Source organism: Indicator indicator, chromosome 3 (genome assembly GCF_027791375.1).
Source record: "Indicator indicator isolate 239-I01 chromosome 3, UM_Iind_1.1, whole genome shotgun sequence".
NCBI lineage: Eukaryota > Metazoa > Chordata > Aves > Piciformes > Indicatoridae > Indicator > Indicator indicator.
Genome location: NC_072012.1, coordinates 21904290 through 21923283, shown reverse-complemented (window position 1 = coordinate 21923283; position 18994 = coordinate 21904290). Strand labels below are relative to the sequence as shown.

The 18994-nt window shown below is 39.4% G+C and overlaps 1 protein-coding gene across 1 annotated transcript in view; it reads right to left on the bottom strand.

Annotated features, from left to right (window-relative positions):
- Positions 1-18994, bottom strand: part of MAGI2 (membrane associated guanylate kinase, WW and PDZ domain containing 2) — a 646435-nt gene that overhangs the window by 469625 nt on the left and 157816 nt on the right. Inside the window, exon 2 of the mRNA XM_054399405.1 lies at positions 4496-4612. Within this exon, the coding sequence (XP_054255380.1) occupies positions 4496-4612 (117 nt within the window). The remainder of the gene's footprint in view (positions 1-4495; positions 4613-18994) is intronic.

Below are 18994 nucleotides of genomic sequence, written 5' to 3'. Positions count from 1 at the left end.
CAAAAAAGAAAAAGCTAATGGCACTGACCTTTGTAATACATGACAAAGGCAAGTCTAGGGAAAAAAACCACCAAAATTAAAGAAAAAAAATCACTACAAACACCTTTTCTTCTGGGAAGAGGACTAGACAATAAACAGAAGCACTATGGAGTATCTAAGACTTTGGTAGTAAGCAATACACAGAGAGTACTGCAGAATGTAGGTTAAACATATTTAAACACAGACCAAATTATACCAAAACAGAACAAAGCCATGTTTGAAAAGGAGACTTTTAAAGTGACTCAAAATAACCCAAGAATCTAATTATTTGAAGAACATAAACAAATCACAGCAACAAGGGAAGATATTAAGTGTTCATAGGTTTCACGTTTACAATTCATTGCATTGCCTATATTCACCTAACACAGAGCAATCTTTATGCCAATGAGCAAACTAAGCAAAAGGAGGAATCATTATGATTATCACTATTTCATATGCAGGGAACTACAGCACACAATAATTGCATTTCTTGCCTGTGGTCACTCACATCTAGCATACAGCACAGTCACAAACTGACCCTTTTTACCTAGGTTGTTGACAAATGTCTTAAACCAACCTTCCTCCAAGACTTGTGTTCATAGTAACACTGCATTGTTCAATGCAATAAGCCTGAGCCACACCCCCAGCCCTTTTCATTCTGTCAGCATTTTCCTGAATGCAAACACTAGGAATGAAATTTCCTTACACCTATCTTCCTCCCCCCCCTAATTATTTCACATTATCTATTCTGACACATGGTCACTGGAGGATGCATTTCTGGGCTGCATCCTCCACTGGTGTAAATTAATGCAGTGGGATGGAGTAATTTACCTGAGCTACTGTCATTCTGAGGTTATATCCCAGGAAATGCCAACAGAATCTCTTTAAATTAATAGGTGATTTTTTACTTCAGTGAATCAGCTTGTCATTGCTTGACTTTCACAGCGCTTTTTAATCATAATGTCTTCCACTATCAGTTCATATTCCCTGCCTGGGAAGGAAGCATACAGACTATTTTCAACAACAACTCCACCATGTTGCCAGCTCTTAAAGAAATGGAATCTGCAATTGCTCGGAAAGACGTATCAGAGACAGGTCTGACCATGACTGTCACCACCAAAACTGCTTACTTGTCACACACTCTCCCTAAAGCTTTACTTCTGCGAAGACAAAAAGTTAGAGCTCTCTCTTCTTGCATTAGTAAGGACTGGAAAGCTTCTTACCCACACGGCAATCACAGTTCGCTGACGACACTAACAAGCACAAAGTGCAGAATGATTAATTTGTTTTATGCCTGTAGCATTCACAGTTCCAGATGCATTTTGTGGCCTTTCTCTATATCCCTGGACTTGGTCAGAGCATCAGATACTGCTTACTTGTGTTTAACAACTACCACTCCTTATTATTCTGCATTGTAAGACAGCCTCCATGGCTGATGCTCCTAAATAACTTCAGGAATAAATTTAGGGTACACAAACTATGCTAGAAACACATACAACAGAAAAATTACAATAAAATTAGTGAGACAAACTACAGTCAGGTCTTCTGAAGTTGGAGGTCTGTGAATACTTTTTTTCCCTAGAGCAGTGTTTTCCTCTGAGAAGCTCAGCATATTTCTTATCTGTATTACTTTTGGATTCCCAACAGCTGAAGCTGTGTCCTCGTGCTTGCATTGAATCAAGAGCTGTGCCCTGACAGAAGATCACTGCCCAGTCCTCCTTCTCAAGAGTTCATATTTTCATACTATTTGCAACACTGCATCTTTAAAAAAAGTTTCAGTTTTGTGACCTTGAGTGTTGGAAGCTTTATTGCTTTTCTATCTCAGCTTCAAATTAACATAACTTTCTCATTTTCTTGTTTATGTATCAGTTTCATTACTGCTGTCACACAGCTCTGGGGACAGAGCTAGCTAAAGGCTGCATCTCTACTGCTGCAAATACAATCACATGTTCTGCCTTGGGATACATGCGTGTAATTCCTGTTGACAATGCAGTGAAAATCAATTTAACATGGCACTGAGAACTGCAACCACTTAGGGAAAGCATCATTTGACTTTTAGGGTTGCTCAGTCATTTCTAATTAGGTAGAAAGTAGCACTGAATTAGTAAAAATAGAGAAGTCCCAAGAGTCACAAACCAAACAGTTCATCCCATCCACAGGGGCCATAGGTTCTGAGGGCAGAATTGAGCTGTTATCCTCATGTCATGCATTTCTGGCCTATCCATCCTTTGGTGCACACAAGAATGCATACTTGTATAATGTACAATTCCAATTCTTATCCAATAAATACTGGCTTACCTGTTCAAACAACATTTGGCATGTCCTGATTTAAAAGAGGTATGAATTTAGTTTTCTGCTTCCTAGTTTTACAAAGAACAGTCACTCGTTTAACGTAAGTGAAAGATACCTTAGTTTGACCTGGAAGGCTGAGAAAGCAGTGGTCATGTCCACTGCACACTGCTAGGGCAGTGCTGCCAGTCTGAACAAAAAGCAAAGAAGAGATAAAAACCTCAATGTCAAGGACTCTCTTACAAAAGTCCTCCTGGTTCACTGGCAGTTATACCTCTACAATTGAGGAAGGATTGTAGGCGTACTTTTAAAGGGAAAAAGGTTGCCACCCGTTTTTCAGCATTTTTTTCCCCTCTTTATGTTGCAACCTTGTCACTGGGAGCAACAGCTGTATTGCCTACAGCTATCTTTCTCATTTTTCTGCACAAGAATTTGACTAAACGGAATGCTGCTTTTGCTGTGCAAGCATCCACTGCAAGATTTGTAATAAGTACATAGTCTGTACTTGTTATCTGAACCTGTGGCAGTGCTATAGTCAGTTAAATATTACTGGTGCATGCTAAAGAAATCTCCGTAACAGTTCTAAAATACAGTGTCTGGATGGAAAACAACCACTCTTAGTCTACATACAGAGCTTCAAAACACCCCAAGGCAGCCCAAATCAGAACATGTTGGATATCAGCACACTTGAAAAGTAAGTTCATGTTTTAAAAATTAGTTAAATTATATGAAAAAAATAATAAAGCATTTGAGAACGTTTTCCCTCCTAAACTCTGGTGAGACCCCACCTGCAGCACTGTATTTCCCTTGGCAAATGAAAATGTTTTATTATTTCCTTAATTATAACCAAAACAAATCCCCAAAGTACTCATCATGTCCATACTATCAACAGACAGCATCTGTTACATGTGTGCTGTAGTTGCAACATTGTTGCTTTCCTTCTTTTTAATCTGGATCTCCATCATTAAAAAGCATGTCCTCGGCCTACAATAAGTATACTCCTATACTAACGACCCTTCCAGACAGGACTTCCATCTGCACTTCAGCTGTCATGTTTCTCAGCACCTTCAGAGAAACTTAACACAAATCCCACACAAACGTAAGAGCTTTGATTTATAGGTAATAATTTCAAAACGTTTTTTTCCACATTCCTTTCTAACCAGGGATGAAGGGACTCCTGAAATTAAGATGTTCTTTTTCTTCCGCTTCCCAAAGAAAAGAGAAGTGCTTGAGCAACTTTCCTTGGCGGAGCTTTTCAAAGCTCCATTCTTTAGTGTAGTAAAAGAAAAAACCTACAGAAGCATTCTGAACAACATAGCTTTCAAAGAGCATCCACTCATTACCATATAAACAGCACAGTCACTAACTCAGCATACCTTCCTCTGCCCATCATCCCAATGTCAAATTTGAAAATTCAAAGGTGCACCTCTTTGTTTGCACAAATCAGAAGGCCCATTTTTTTTGTCTACTACACAATTATTTTATCTGAAGAATATCAGTCCATTTTAAATGACACACTGTCTGTCAGCCAAGCAGTTCTGCCATTCTGAAAGGCATGGCCCAGACAGGCAAGGTAAAGCTTGCACTGCTCTGGTTAACTTCACATCTGCTGCAGAAGCAGGTAAAAAACGTCAACAGCTTCAGAAATTTCAGCAGCTTCAGAATATTTCCGATACAGATACCACTGAATGATGTGATAGCAGAAGAACACACATGCAAGAAAATACAGAATTTCATTGGCATGCCTGCTGCACCTAAACAACAAAATTTCTTGTTTCATGTTTCCTCTGTTGCCCTATTGTATTCTAAAGCCCATGTTATTACGATGCAATATATAATACTGTGAACTCTGTTGAACATCCACTTAACAACCCTAAAACCCTGCTTTTCTCTTTATATTTTTGATTTCTAAAACTCCAGAAGAAAAAAAAAATATTTTTGTAGAACCACTGTTTATGAATACCACAACTCTGGAAACACCACATATATTCAGAAATTAATTCACCATTACACAGTTCAGTTTCTCAGCAATAACAGAGACAACACGAACCAAGCCACAGATCTGTTTACAGGAAGTCTGCTACATCTACAGCTCACCATTTCATGCCTTGCGAACAGCCTCAAGTGCATTAATTCAGACAGCATTTGCCATTAAGAAAAGAGAATTGCTCATCTCAGCCTTACTCACATGGCACAGTACGGAGGTAGAGATTGTCTCTTATGATCTGCTGGAGCTCATGGTCCACTGAACCTTTCTGGAACCGTAAATTGAGGTAGTGACGAAGGTCCTTATCAACAATGCCTCCTGTCAAGGAAAAGACGAATGAAACTATTATTTAAAATTATATTGCTTTGACAGAAGAAATTAATCATTTATAAAGTCTCAGTAGCTCATTTTCCTTCATGTACCTGCCACAATAGATGACAGAAGCTCAAAGAGCTATCTGGTTAAGACATGCAGTTGCTATAATAGCATTCCGATTGATAGCTGCAAAGGTTAAAACCAGTTCATAACAACTAACTGGCTACATCTGTACAGTTCAGAAAATATACACAGGATTATAGACAGAAATGGCTTCTGCACCAAACTGGACCATATTGTTATTACATAATTACCTACATAGCTATCTAAATACTGCATTATTAGGTAATACCACAGAATGTTAGGGGATGGAAGGGACCTTGAAAGATCATCTAGTCTAACCCCTCTGCCAGAGCAGGATCACTAACACTAGGATCACATAGAAACTCATCCAGGTGGGTTTTGAATATCTCCAAAGAGGGAGATTCTATGAGCCCCCCTGGGCAGCCTGTTCCAGTGATGTCACCCTCACAGTGGAAAAATTCTTCCTCATGTTTCCATGGGACTTCCTATGCCTCAGCTTCCACCCCTTGCCCCTTGTCCTGTCATTGGGCATCACCAAGAAGACCCTGACTACCTCCTCTTGGCACTAACCCTTTATAAACGTTATTATAAACATTAATGAGATCACCCCTTAGTCTCCTTCTCTCCAAACTAAAAAGCCCCAGCTCCCACAGTCTCTCCTCATAAGGAAGATGTTCCACTCCCTTAATCATCTTTGTGGCTTCGCACTGGATTCTTTCAAGAAGTTCCCTGAGGTCCTTCTTAAACTGAGGGGCCCAGAACTGGACACAATATTCCAGATGTGGCCACACCAGGGCAGAGTAGAGGGGGAGGAGAACCTCTCTTGACCTACTAACCACACCCCTTCTAATACACCCTAGAATGGCATTGGCCTTCTTGGCCACAAGAACACACTGCTTGCTCATGGTCATCCTTCTAACCACTAGGACTCTGAGATCCTTTTCCCTTTCACTACTCTCCAACAGGTCAGTCCCCACACTATATTGATAGATGGGGTTGCTAATACGATACCCATGACCTCATACTAATTCGTCATCTGTTTATTAAACCAAAAATTCTTGGTCTCTCTAATGCTTGGTGTTTTCTATCCAGGTGTAACCAGAATAAAATGCAACTGCACTTAGTGATCGTACACATATGATACAATCTTGTGTTATTTATTTCTAATAGTGCTTTCATCTGAAAAAGATGTTCTAGCAAATGAGGGTACATATTTTAATTTCCATCAGTGAAAAAAGTCATAGCTGATACATCTCTTCATAACACTTCAAATCTCATTAAAAAATCCTGAGTTTAAACCCCTGCATTTGCCACTTTTACTATAACTTTAGGAAAAAACAACTAGTGCATCAAGTTCCACTACTAAAAGCATACTTAAAAATCCTATTCAATATGATTAATAAACATTGCTCAATATAGTTTCTTTCATTTCTTTTAACTTGGAGTATGTATCACATTTGTAATGATGGAAAAAAAGTCTATAAATAACTGCATTTCTTCTTTCTCTCATATTCTGACATAAGGAAAAACATAGAAAAGGATTACTGCACTGAGTTCTGGCATATATTCCTCAGATGAAAAATTGCAAGCAGATGCCTAAATTGTTGCTTCATACAATCAACCTTAAAACATTTTTTCAAATGGCATTTGCTATTGAACCTTCTGCCAAAAGTCTTATTGACCTGCACTGCATAAAGATTTTACTGTAACAAGGAACATTCCTACCTAATTATTTGAAAGTCACTGCACAGCACAAATAGCCATAAATTAAAATATATTTCTCCTTACAGCTATTGCTATTTATCTACCAATTACAATTTCATAATCTTATTAGTGCTGCTTTGTCAATAACTTCAAATCTTTTTTTCTAGGTTTACAAAAAGCTTATGAATAATTTCATCTTTAGTTAAAGCAAAAAAAACCCAGCAGAATTTCATAATCAAAAGAAGGGGAAAAAACTAAACAAAACAAAACCCCCAAACCAACAACAACAAAAAAAAAAGAACCACCAACGCAACCAACCAACCACCACCAACGAAAAAACACTACCCCCACCAACAAAACCCAAGTTCAAACACATACAAAAAAACCCCCAAACCCTACAAATCAAAATAAATTAAAAAACCCACAGCTCCCCCCGCCCAGCACAAAACACAACCTGTATGCCCAGTATGCCCAGTTCCCAGAGGCTGAGAATTTCCAGACAGATCTTTGCTCTTTCAGGATCCCAGCTTAGTCTACTACTTTTGATATCACTAACTGTTTCTGGCAACATGTTCTGTTTACAGACCAGCCTGTCCTTAATCCAGCTAATTTTTTAGGAGACTTCAGAGCAAGAGAGATGTAGAGGTTGAAGAGAGACACTCTGCTCCTAACCAGAATCAGCTGTCCTCTGTGATCAGCTGCAGAGAGTAAAGGTCCTGCAGTTCTTGTCCTTCTCACTCTAATATACAGAACATGCCCAGTGATGCAGATGCTTTCTGGCAGCCTGAGAAAATGCCAACTCAAGAGCAACAGCTGTAGCCTGCTCACTTGCATAAACACAAATCATTCAACTTATGACATTGAGTTTAGGAACCTAGACAGATTCCTGACCCTCAAACTGCAGTTTTTATTTACACTCTTTTGCTTCAAATACAGAAATTTACTTCCCCATGCATTAACAAATGCACTAAAACCTTCTAAGCACCAGACAAAAGGAGACACCTGGTATTTTTCGCAAATTGCACATTCAAAAGAGGAGCATAAACATGTATATTTAAATGATGAGATACTTACAGCCTTGTATTTCTTACATACAGATTAAAAAGCAAATATTTGTAACAGAAATAAAAGCTGTACATGGTACAGAGGAAAAAATTATTCATTTCCAAGCATAGGGGAAAAGTAAAAAAAATTTCTTAATATCTAACCATGTATTGTAGCAGTAGTAGCAAATCCTATTTTAAAGAGCAGTCAGATGAACCACAGACAGCACATGTAAAATACACACATCTTCATCTTCAGAAGTAATTCTGTTTCTGACCTGACAGTTTTCAATTTTTAGGGCATGTTACCTTGTGTTTGAATCTGGTGTAACAATGACTTTTATATTGTGGAAAGTGTGAAAGAAATTTTTTTAAAATGTTCAAAAGTCCTAAAAAGTGGGTATAATATTTTTAGTTCATCCTTCTGATTATCATTCTTCTGCCATTCTCTCCTAAAACATTTTGGTGTTCTACCTGATACTTTCCAAAAGCACACCTTGATGCTCAAAGTACTTTCCAGGTAGAATCATAGAATCATAAAAATGCTTAGGTTAGAAGTGACCTCAGAGATCATCTGCTCCAACCTCCCTGCCATGGGCAGGGATGCCTCTCAACTAGACTCAGCTGCTCAAGGCCTCATCCAACCTGGCCTTGAACACCCACAGACAGGAGGCATCCACAACCTCCCTGGGAAGCCTATTCCAGAGTCTCACCACCCTCGTACTGAAGAACTTCTTCCTAAGATCCAGTCTGAACCTACCCTCCCTCAGCTTCAAACCATTCACCCTTGTCCTGCCTCTAGAAAGCCTCATGAAAAGTCCCTTTGAATCTTTCCTGTAGGGTCCCTTCAGGTATTGGAAGGCAGCTCTAAGGTCCCCTCAGAGTCTTCTCCAGGCTGAACAACCCCAGCTCCCTTAGCCTATCCTCATAGCAGAGGTGCTTCAGCCCTCAGATCATCTGTGTGGCCCTTCTCTGGACTTTCTCCAACAGCTCTGCGTCCTTCTTCCGATGGGGACACAAGTACCTGCACATTTGAGCAGCCTGATGCATTTATAGTACAAGCAGAACAAAATCTTGAGTGTGTTAGTATGCGGCCATAAGATTTTTTGCAAGAAACTGTAATGATCACAAGTCAGTAAATCAGCCTTGATTTCACAGCAGTGAATTAGATCTTGTGTTACAGATTACATTTGGCAGAATATTGAAACCACTGAGATGTTGAAAATTTCCTGACATTCAGTTATTCCCAGGTAGACTACAGTGGAGGACCTCAGGATGATGCCAGGGGCCACCAATGCCTGTCACACCATAGCACCAACCCTACTGCAGCTGCACAGTGACTCAGAAGGTCAGGGAGAAGGAGCTGAGGAAGGCCATGTCCTGCTCACTGCGCACAACAGCAAAGGGAAGGGCTGTTGTGTGCCAAAGGTCTTAGAGAACACAAGGTTTAGAAACCCACTCACAAGACCACAACTAAAAATGGTCTTTGGCCATGGCCACAGGAGGAGGCTGACAAGTGCACAGTGAAGCATGCACTGGCTTGCGGCCATGCAGAGGGCTTTTTTCCCCTTGTTCTGGCTCGAGGCCTGCACTCTGTTTCAGTTTCACTTCACTCCAATGAATCCCATCACTTTGCTAGCTGGGAAATACAGGACATGAATTAAACACTTCAAGTAATGATCTCTTGCATAATGTATGTCTGGCTTAGTGCAGCTACCGGTCATGATGACAAACTCGTAACTATGACTGAATTTGATTCCATAAATTTTAAAATACCCTGTTTAGATGCTATATTTAGGAGTTTAATGAGCAAAGTATATCTTTTTACAGTGTTTTAATGTATTTGTCAAATGTCCTGCCGTTTATAAAATCTAGTAGCAAAGTCCAATCAGAAAAGTAATACAATAAAGAACACAGATACAAAAGGGTATTGAATAGTTTGTATCTCATTAAAAGACTCAAAACTGAAGAAGATAATTGCCACTTCTGAGAAAATTTAGAGTCTCACCCCAAATATTTCCCTAGGTGCTACCTGAAGCTTTATATTAACAGTATAGTATGCCTCTTTGTATATCAGACAGTATGCCATCTTTCTTCTGCAGCTCTCCAGTAAAAGACATGCAATTTGGTGCATGTTAGACCAACTTATCTTTCATCATTCACAGATGATCTAACCGCCCTTTCAATCTATAGAGTACATGGTGGCCTGAATTCTTTACACCAGGTATCAGTAATATCTGATTTTTAGTTCTTTTCTCTGCTGATGAGATAAAAAGTATTTTGCCCATGAAAGTGGCTGAATTTTTTTTTTGGTGACTTTCCCTGGAATATATCAAGAAAATCATAACCATCATAAATAAAAAATTGCACTGATGCTTTAATTGTTCATTTCTGAAGAGGTTTTTACTGGTTCAGTATGAATTCAGAATACCTGAAATTATAACACACAACTCCTATCAGTCATCCCCATCAGATCAGGGACACTGTGCCCACTTACTTACGAAAATCTCCACGGTTTTCTCATTTTGCCATATACAATGTGTAATCCCCCTCCTTCACGCCTGTTCTCCAGACCCACAGAGTCTGTATGCACGAAAGTCAGCAATGCAAGCTTGAGGAGCAGTGAGGAACTGGCACTACCCAGCTGTGAGAAAGCCTGTGACAGCCAGAGCTCCAAAACGCTCCTGCCAACACAGATCACTCACTGTGAGCTCCTTATAGTAACTGAAAACATTTTAAACATAAAGCCAACATTTTTTTCCCTCAAAGTTTCTTTCCCTAGATGGTCATTTTATGAGATCGCCAGAGTAATTATTTCCACAAGTCCAGTGATATTTTATTGTAATAAACATTAAAAAAATAATAAACTCTGTCAGAAAGCATCCATTAAAGAGGAATTTATTACCATTACTCATAGGAATTGATAGGCTTTGTAGTGCAAACAATGCTTTATAAGCAAATGAAGTATGTCTTATCTTAGTGTTTGATTAATTAAGAGGCAATGCATTTTACATTTCTGAGCCAGTATGAGATTATTTGCATTAGTAGGTTCTCTAACTGGCAAAAGTAACCCCCCAAAAAATCACTTTAGAGAGAAAACATACAAATTCCACATAATATCAAAACTCTCAACTGGATTTTATAAGGTTTGGTTATTAAAATACAGCATGCAGCTAAGACTTATTTAAAGGAAATTATTCCCAACAAACCTCTCTAGTGCTCAGAGGAACATAACGATTCATAGATTCATTCATAGAATGGTTTAGGACTGATCACCTTTAAAGATCATCACGGGCAGGGACACCTTCTGCTAGACCAGGTCACTCAACGCCTCATCCAGCCTGGCCTTGAGCATTTCCAGGGAGGGGTCATTCACACCCTCCCTTGGCAACCTGTTCCAGTGTTTGACCACCCTCACTGTAAAGCATTTATTCCTAATCTCCAGTCTAAATCTGCTCTCCTGAAGATTCAATCCATTCCTTTTTGTCATATCACTAAAACCCCTTGTATAAAGTCCCTCCCTAGCTTTCTGTAGGCTGCTCGAACGTCTGCCAGGAGCCTTCTCTTTTCCACGCCGAACAGCCCCGACTCTCACAGCCTGTCCCCGCAGGGGATGTGCTCCAGCCCTTTCATTATCTTTGTGGTCTCCTCTGGGCCCTTTCCAGCAATTCTACATTCCTCTTATTCTGGGGACACCAGAACTGCATGCAGTGCTGCAGGTGTGGTCTCACCAGATCAGAGCAGAGGGGCACAATCCCCTCTCTGTCCTGCTGCTGTCATTGCTTTTGATGCAGTCTTTCATCAGCTAACACCCCCAAGTCCTTCTCCTTGAGACTGCTCTTGAGCCACTCCTCACCCAGCCTGGATTTGTGCTTGGGATTGCCCTGACCCAGGTGCAGGACCTGGCATTCCATGAATGTTGCATTTCACTAATCATTGTGTGTTTGGTATATTCAACCCTGGAGGTTTGTTCAGGTTTCCATGTAAAACACATAATCATTTTAACAGTCTGAAAACAGTACAACAAAGCTGTAGTAAATTACAAGCATCTTGTATTACATTCCTGCCTTCTGCTGAAGATTACACATTTTATTTTATAAAGCTCTTCTATCCCTAGACTAAAATCTGTATAGGTCTTTGAACTTCTGCCTGCCTTCCACCACTGCCTTCAGTTAAGTCTCCCATTAGACTTATCTGTAAAGTCTTAAATCATCAGGGTTGAACTATCATCACTGTGGAACAGGTGGTGAGGTAAAGTATGACAGAGAACAAAGAGGAAATTATGCAAGCAAATATAGACTCCTGAGGAAGAAAATTAATTTATTTCATACTTGGGACTACTCAAAAAAATCTATTTCATGATGCTTTACTGGAAATCTAAACACATTTCAAGAGTAAAGGCTTTGGAAGAATGTAAAACTTGGGAGTTTTTATTTGTGCCATATATGATGAAAAATATTTTAAGATTGAATTTATTGATGGGGAAATGGCCTTCTCTTTTACAGCCTGTTTTGTAGTCTTCCCTTTTCTCTTTCTGCATATATTTATTGTATAAATAACCTTTTGCTTACTGATCTTTTATATTAAATATTCTATACATGTATATTGTATTTATCACACACACTTCCATCCTTTGGTATATATTTGGATTTCTCAGCCTAGTATTATAAATTCAAAGTTTTAAAATACAGGAGAGTATGGCTTGCAGGATAAATTGCATAGGGATGGTACTACTTGGGAACTGCAGTCTGCATTAAAATAGAACACATCAAAATTTGGCCAAATAATTACTACTTTTCTCCATGCTGATCATTCATACTTGGATGTATGTCTCTGTACAGATATGTATAAGCCCAGTCTCAGTGGGCAGTGTATTTCACCTGCTTCCTTAGACCTGGAGACAGGCTGAGGTCTGCACACTCTGATCTTCATAATGGAAGGAGTTTATACTTCCTCTCTTGCTGGGAATGGAGGAATCCCAAGAACAACCTGGGTTCAATTCACCACTGTGTTACACCTGCCCTTGTGGTACATTCTACGGGGGCACTCTGAGTAAGGCCTAGATAATCAGGACACACTACAGCAGCAACAAGATGAGATCAAAAACACTGTGGGTAGACTGCATCTTGAATACTGAGAGAGCATATCATGCCCTGGATTTATTTTCTTAGTTTTGTGGCTAACCTTAAGACTGTTTGAAACACAAGAGCCAAGTGTTTACTGTGCCAGATGGAAAATTGTGGTTTGTAATGATATCAGGAGACTCTATCAGCAGGAGAGTCAGCTGAGCCAAACGCATTTGCATTTCATACCTTATCTCAGATTACTGAACTTCAACTCTTATTACAATAGTAGATCTCCGGTAGTCGTGGCTACAGAAAAAACTCTCTGTTGTGAAGCCAGGTGTAGCATCTACCAGAGCCTGCTGGCAGCATGCTACAGTGACTTTGAGATAAGCACTCCCAAGTTAACCTTAAGAATCTGCCATTTAACCAGTAAAAACATTTTATAGCTGCTGTTTAGACAAACTTGGTTTAACTTCACTTTAATTTCAGTTAATTGACCAGACAGCACAGTGCTTGAGTAGAGTTTCTGGGAAATACCCCTCTTTAACTGGCTAGTTAAAAAAAAAGTCAAGTTGTACTTCATGTAAAAGGACAGTTTAGGGCACTGAGAAGAGAAGACTGAGAGGGGATCTCATCAATATCTATAAATATCTGAGGGGTGGGTGTCAAGTGGAGAGGGCCAATCTCATTTCAGTGGTGCACAGTCATAAGACAAGGAAGCATGGGTACAAGCTTGAGCATAGAAGATTTCACCTCAAAATGAGGATAAACTTCTTTACAGTGAGGAGCACTGGAACAGGATGCCCAGGGAGTTTGTGGAGTCTCCTTCTCTGGAGCCTTTCAAAACCCACCTGGAGGCATCCCTGTGCAGACTACCGTAGGTGATCCTGCTTTGGCAGGAGGGTTGGACCTGATGGTCTCTGGAGGTCCCTTCCAACCTCTAATGTACTGTGATACTGTGATTTCAGAGCAGGGATGTTTCATTTGGTATTGCAGTTAATAGGTGCACAAACAAAGTAAAAATGATCAAGCACTGCTGCTGCTTCTCTGCAGAGTATTTCTGGAAAGGAATTGCCTTTTACTCTGGTTTTGAAAGTCACTAATGTTAATTATGAAACAGCTGCCTGTAGGTGCCTCCAGTATATAATTGATTTGACTGATAACTTACACATAAACATTGATGATTGCTATTGAGATACTTAAGACTGTGTTTGTTCTTACATGACTTACTACAAAGGAAATTAGCCTTACAGATGCTTTTGACAAACATTAGATTGTAAAGGATTATAGATTTACTTAGAAAATGTCAAAAGAATGTCAAAACTGACACACAGCCTGAGCTGAGGCTCAGTACAGAGCCAAACAATATCTGCGAGGACATATTTACTGAAGTCGTACTTCAAATACTACCTGGCATTCAGATGTTCCCACTCAAAGAAATATCTTTTTATTTGGACAAAGGGTACCACAACAGATTCTGAAACTTTTTAAGGCCAATGTGACCTAACTCCCGTATACAGCTCCCAAAGCAGATAATAGGAAAGTCCAAGCAGACTTCAACAAGAACAGCTGGAAAAGGAAAATAATTACAGAATCATGGGAACTTAAGGGTTGGAAGTGACCTCAAAAGATCATCCAGTCCAACTGCCCTGCCAGAGCAGGATCACCTAGAGCAAGTTACACATCCAGGTGGGTTTTAAATGTCTACAGAGAAGGAATCTCCACAACCTCTCTGGGCAGCCTGTTCCAGAGTTCTGTCACCCTCACAGTGAAGAAGTTCTTCCTTTTAATAATACATCTCTTCTAAACACTAAACCTTTTTGAAAATTGATAGCATATAAAGATGAAAACTCAGAATAAGTTTAAACAGAGATTTACTGTAGCATACTAAAACCTTTGAACAGAGGCCAGTTTCAGCTTGAGAAACAACATTTTTAGTATTATTTGGACTGAGTATATTGCCAAGATGTTTTGAATTCTAGGAAATTCCACATTAGCAACAAATGCCCCCAGACAAGTTAACCATGGGGGAAAAGAAAGTAAGAATTTTATTTTTTTTACTCACACCATAAGCAGAATTTTCTTTTTTAATGTATATACTTGGAAAGAAACCACTTTGTTCTCTGTGTGCCACTTACTGACATGCTCGCTGGAAAAAAAAACAAAACCCAACAACTATTTGGTAAGTGACTTCCTTAGAGAAGCTCAGAAACAGCTTTAATTTCTGGTACATAATAATAGTGATAAGGTGAAGTTCATTCATTCTGCCTGGGTACAACTTATGCCTCATTGCCTCAGTTTAACTCTCTGATGTAAGGGTGCGTCACCTAACCCTGAAACCCTACAAGCTTTCTTGGGGTCATCTGGTGTAGCAGCAACTTTAATGTCCAGAATACCAGCAAAAAGGGCATGTTCAGATAGTATTCCTCAGGAATGAACCAACAGCAACAAGGCTGGTGAAAGGCCTGGAGCACATGGCCTATGAGGAGAAGCTGAGGGAGGTGGGGTTCAGTCTGGAGAAGAGGAGGCTGAGGGGAGAGCTCATTGCTCTCTACAACTACCTGAGGAGAGGTTGGAATGAGAAGGGGGCGACCTCTTCTTGGTGGCAAAAGACAGGACTAGAGGAAATGGTTATAAGCTGCACAAGGGGAGGTTCAAGTCAGATATTAGGAAATATTTCTTCACTGAAAGGGTTTTCAGACATTGGAATGGTCTGCTCAGGGCAAGTGGTGGAGTCACCATCTCTGGAGGTGATTAAGCAGTGTAGGGACCTGGCACTTAGGTACATGGTTTAGAGTTGACCCTTCACTGCTGGATCAAGGGTTGGACTGCATGATCTTTGAGATCTCTTCTAACTGGATGTATCCTGTGATTCTGTGAAAATAGTCTTATTTTGGACATATATTCTCCTGTCTTTCCTGGGTAAAATCAACTCCTCTTAAAAGTTGACAGATATTGCTCTTCACCATCAATGGGAAAGGTTACTGTTCTGTTTAATATTATTTTTCTATTAATGCAGCAATACGACTGTCCATTTGCTAGGGACACAAATGTTCTTCTTTTCTAATACTTTTTTAGCTTTATCTTCTTTGCAGAAGACAATGGTGATGGAATTTTGAGGTCTGACATGTATTTGAATAAAATATTAAAGACTGGATCAGAATAGTAGCACAGTTTTACCAGACTTGAATTATTTGAAAGGTATTTTACTTAAATCATAGCTGCACAATTTTAATTGCTAGAGATAGAGAGTAATTTTCCTTACTTCTGGAAAGAATATTGCCATGTTAATAGGCTGTGAATTGTGTGCTGACATTTTGTAAGAAGAGAAAGATTAATCTGGGTGAAAAAAAAACCAACAAACCAGCAACACAATTTATGAGGGAGGCAAGCTCACAGAGGATACCATTAGACGAATTCTAATAATAGTTACAAAATACGATTTAGGTTGGTATCTAAATCATGGGAGCCCTTTTTTTTTTTAACTCTTTGCAGCATCTCAGTCAACCCATACTGTAGCATGAAAAATCAGTTCTACAATACATTATTATTTCCTGGCTTTCTAACACTTTTATTGCATGAAGAGCAGGACACCATTTTGTAGACTTTATACTCAGGAAACTTACCAAGTGCAAACTCAACTTGCAATAGATACTGAACTTTGAAAGCAGAATTCACAATATTATTGCTAAATTCTGAGACTGAGTTGCATTTATGTTATCAAAGGCACATCTTTCACAGAAAAACTGTTTTCCTGAATCAAATGTCATGGCATTTACATCAAGTCAAAGAACATGTAAAATGCTTTACAGTTGTTTCTCAGTAACGGGAAAGTAAAAGAACACAAAACATGCAAATAAACATGAGGTCAAGAAGGTGTCCTCCAGCTTCATACACAACACAATACTCAGCACTTAAGTGACATAGAATCATAGAACGGCTTAGGTTGGAAGGGATCCTACAGGAAGGCTGGAGAAGGACTTTTTGTAAGGGTGTCTAGCAACAGGGTAAGAAGGAATGGTTTGAAGTTCAGGGAGAGTAGTTTGGACTGGATCTTAGGAAGAAGTTCTTCAGTACAAGGGTGGTGAGACTCTGCAACAGTCTCTGCAACCCCTGGGAGGTTGTGGATGCTTCCTCCCTGGGGGTGTTCAAGGCCAGGCTGGATGAGGCCTTGAGCAGCCAACTCTAGATGAGAGGCATCCCTGCCCATCACAGGGAGGTTGGAGTAGATGATCTCTAATGACCATTCCAACCTAAGCCATTCTAGGATTCTGTGATTCTACATTGCTAAGCCCAGCCAATAAAGCAATGTCTTTAATCAATCAAAGGTATCTTTTGTATAATATGGTACTTTAGCATGAAAGACAGCAGTTGGTCTTGGAGCACTGAACCAGCTGCTCAGTGCATGAAGAAGCTGTTCTGCTCAGGGACAGTCTCATTTGGTTAGTTGAGTCCCCTTACACTGATTTAATTAGCACTGCTGGAAAACATAAATGACCGAAAAAGACACTGCATTCTGCAAAATGGTGTTGTGCAAAATAGGTCTGCTTACATAACATATTTCTACAAAGAAATCAAATGATGCTGTTCCCAGGAGCTGCAGGCAGGCAGATGGTAGGTACTCCAGTAAAATCATGCACTTTGCCTGTAGAGAAGTGATGCCCTCAACCTCTGGGGAAGAGACTGCTGCTGCACTTCAGTAATTACCCCAGTTTGCTCATCCACAGAGCAAACCACAGGATTACAGCTGGACTAAAATTGCTCACTCTGCATCCCCAGAAGCAGGAAGGTGTCACAACAGGGGACAAAAATGAGATGACAGAGTTCTAGGTTCTTCTTTTTACCCTTCAGGCACATTGTCCCCGTGGCTGTGATATACCAGTCTACAGTTCAGAAGTATGGTTAGTTGTTACAGAATTCATTACAGCTTCACTGTTACTTAATTAAAAGAGAAAACTAAGGGGCGAAAACCATGGGACAATAAAGAATCTGCCAAGCTACTGAGGTGTGGATTAACAGCTACACATTTCCAGAGTTATCTGTGCACCTTTGTTAAGGTCAGTGTCAGTTGTGCATAGGGCACAAAACCATTAAAAGTGCCTCAGATACAAATACTGTTGACGACGACATGCCTGGAATTTCACCTGCCTTTCTCTGGTGAGACTTTGATGCACATCTCATAGAATGCTAGAACTGTACTTTCTCCTTCTTCTGGTGTGACAGATCCAATATAATCTAAGCAAGCTTCACGCCATATAAGAAATGCCAACAGAGTCAATTTGCCTTTTCTTTTCCTTTTCCTTTTCTTTCCTTTTCTTTTCTTTTTCTTTTTTCTTTTCTTTTCTTCTTTTCTTTTCTTTTCTTTTCTTTTCTTTTCTTTTCTTTTCTTTTCTTTTCTTTTCTTTTCTTTTCTTTTCTTTTCTTTTCTTTTCTTTTCTTTTCTTTTCTTTTCTTTTCTTTTCTTTTCTTTTTTCTTCTTTTCTTTTCTCTTTTCTTTTCTTTTTTCTTTTCTTTTCTTTTCTCTTTTTTTTTTTAACATCTTAACAGTATTAAGCTAGCATGCAAAGATAATTGACAGATTTGTTTTTAAGTCAGGAAGCTAGTAAAAACTTTCTCTTTCTATAAAACTGTAATAAAGAGAGAAATTAAAACAATAAAGGGCCGTATTCTTGGTGAAGAAAAACTACTGTTCATCTCATGGATTCTCTTCATGAATGAAAGAAAACACAAGAACTTGAGCAGTCGGAGTTAATTACTTTAACTATATCCTTTTTGCAACTCTACTGTGAGTCCTTCTGGCACATACTTAGGCCTCATATTCAGAACAATGCTAGTGTGCAAGTCATACTCATCCTGTTCTAACAAGCTCAAATAATGCTTATGCCAGAGTGAGTCTGCATTCAGATTTTGCATATGAGATCTCAGAGCAAAACAAACAGAGATGCACCCAGAGGGACTCTGCAAGTCTCTGTTGCTTTAGGAGGACAGACAAAGAAGGATGATAACACAGGAAGAAACAATGACTTTCCCATGCATATTTCATACAGTAAATAAACCATATCATCCATTGAGCTTTAGAAAGAAGCATTCCTGTTTCAGGAGTCATTCCAGACTAATATATGCTAACCATTTGATTTGAATGTCAAACTTGTTTAGCTGCCAAGTGATGGCCCAAAATCATAAATCTGTGTACATGACAGGAGGACTGAAAGGCTGTGTCAGACCTATCTATTTGAAGTTCTTGTCAACTGCAGAGATATCTGCAAAGAGGATGTGGCCTGGGGATTAATATTAATAGACAGCAAGTCCTCCCTGTTGATTTTTCATATATTAGCAGCTCTCATGAGGAGTTAGTTATGGTTTAGCATGAAATATGTTGGACAAATTAATACATGAAGAATCCTGCACAAAAGTTTCCACTTGACACAAGTATTAATTAGCTCAGCAAGGTAGCTTGAGTAATTTAAATCTACACAACTTCAGCTCAC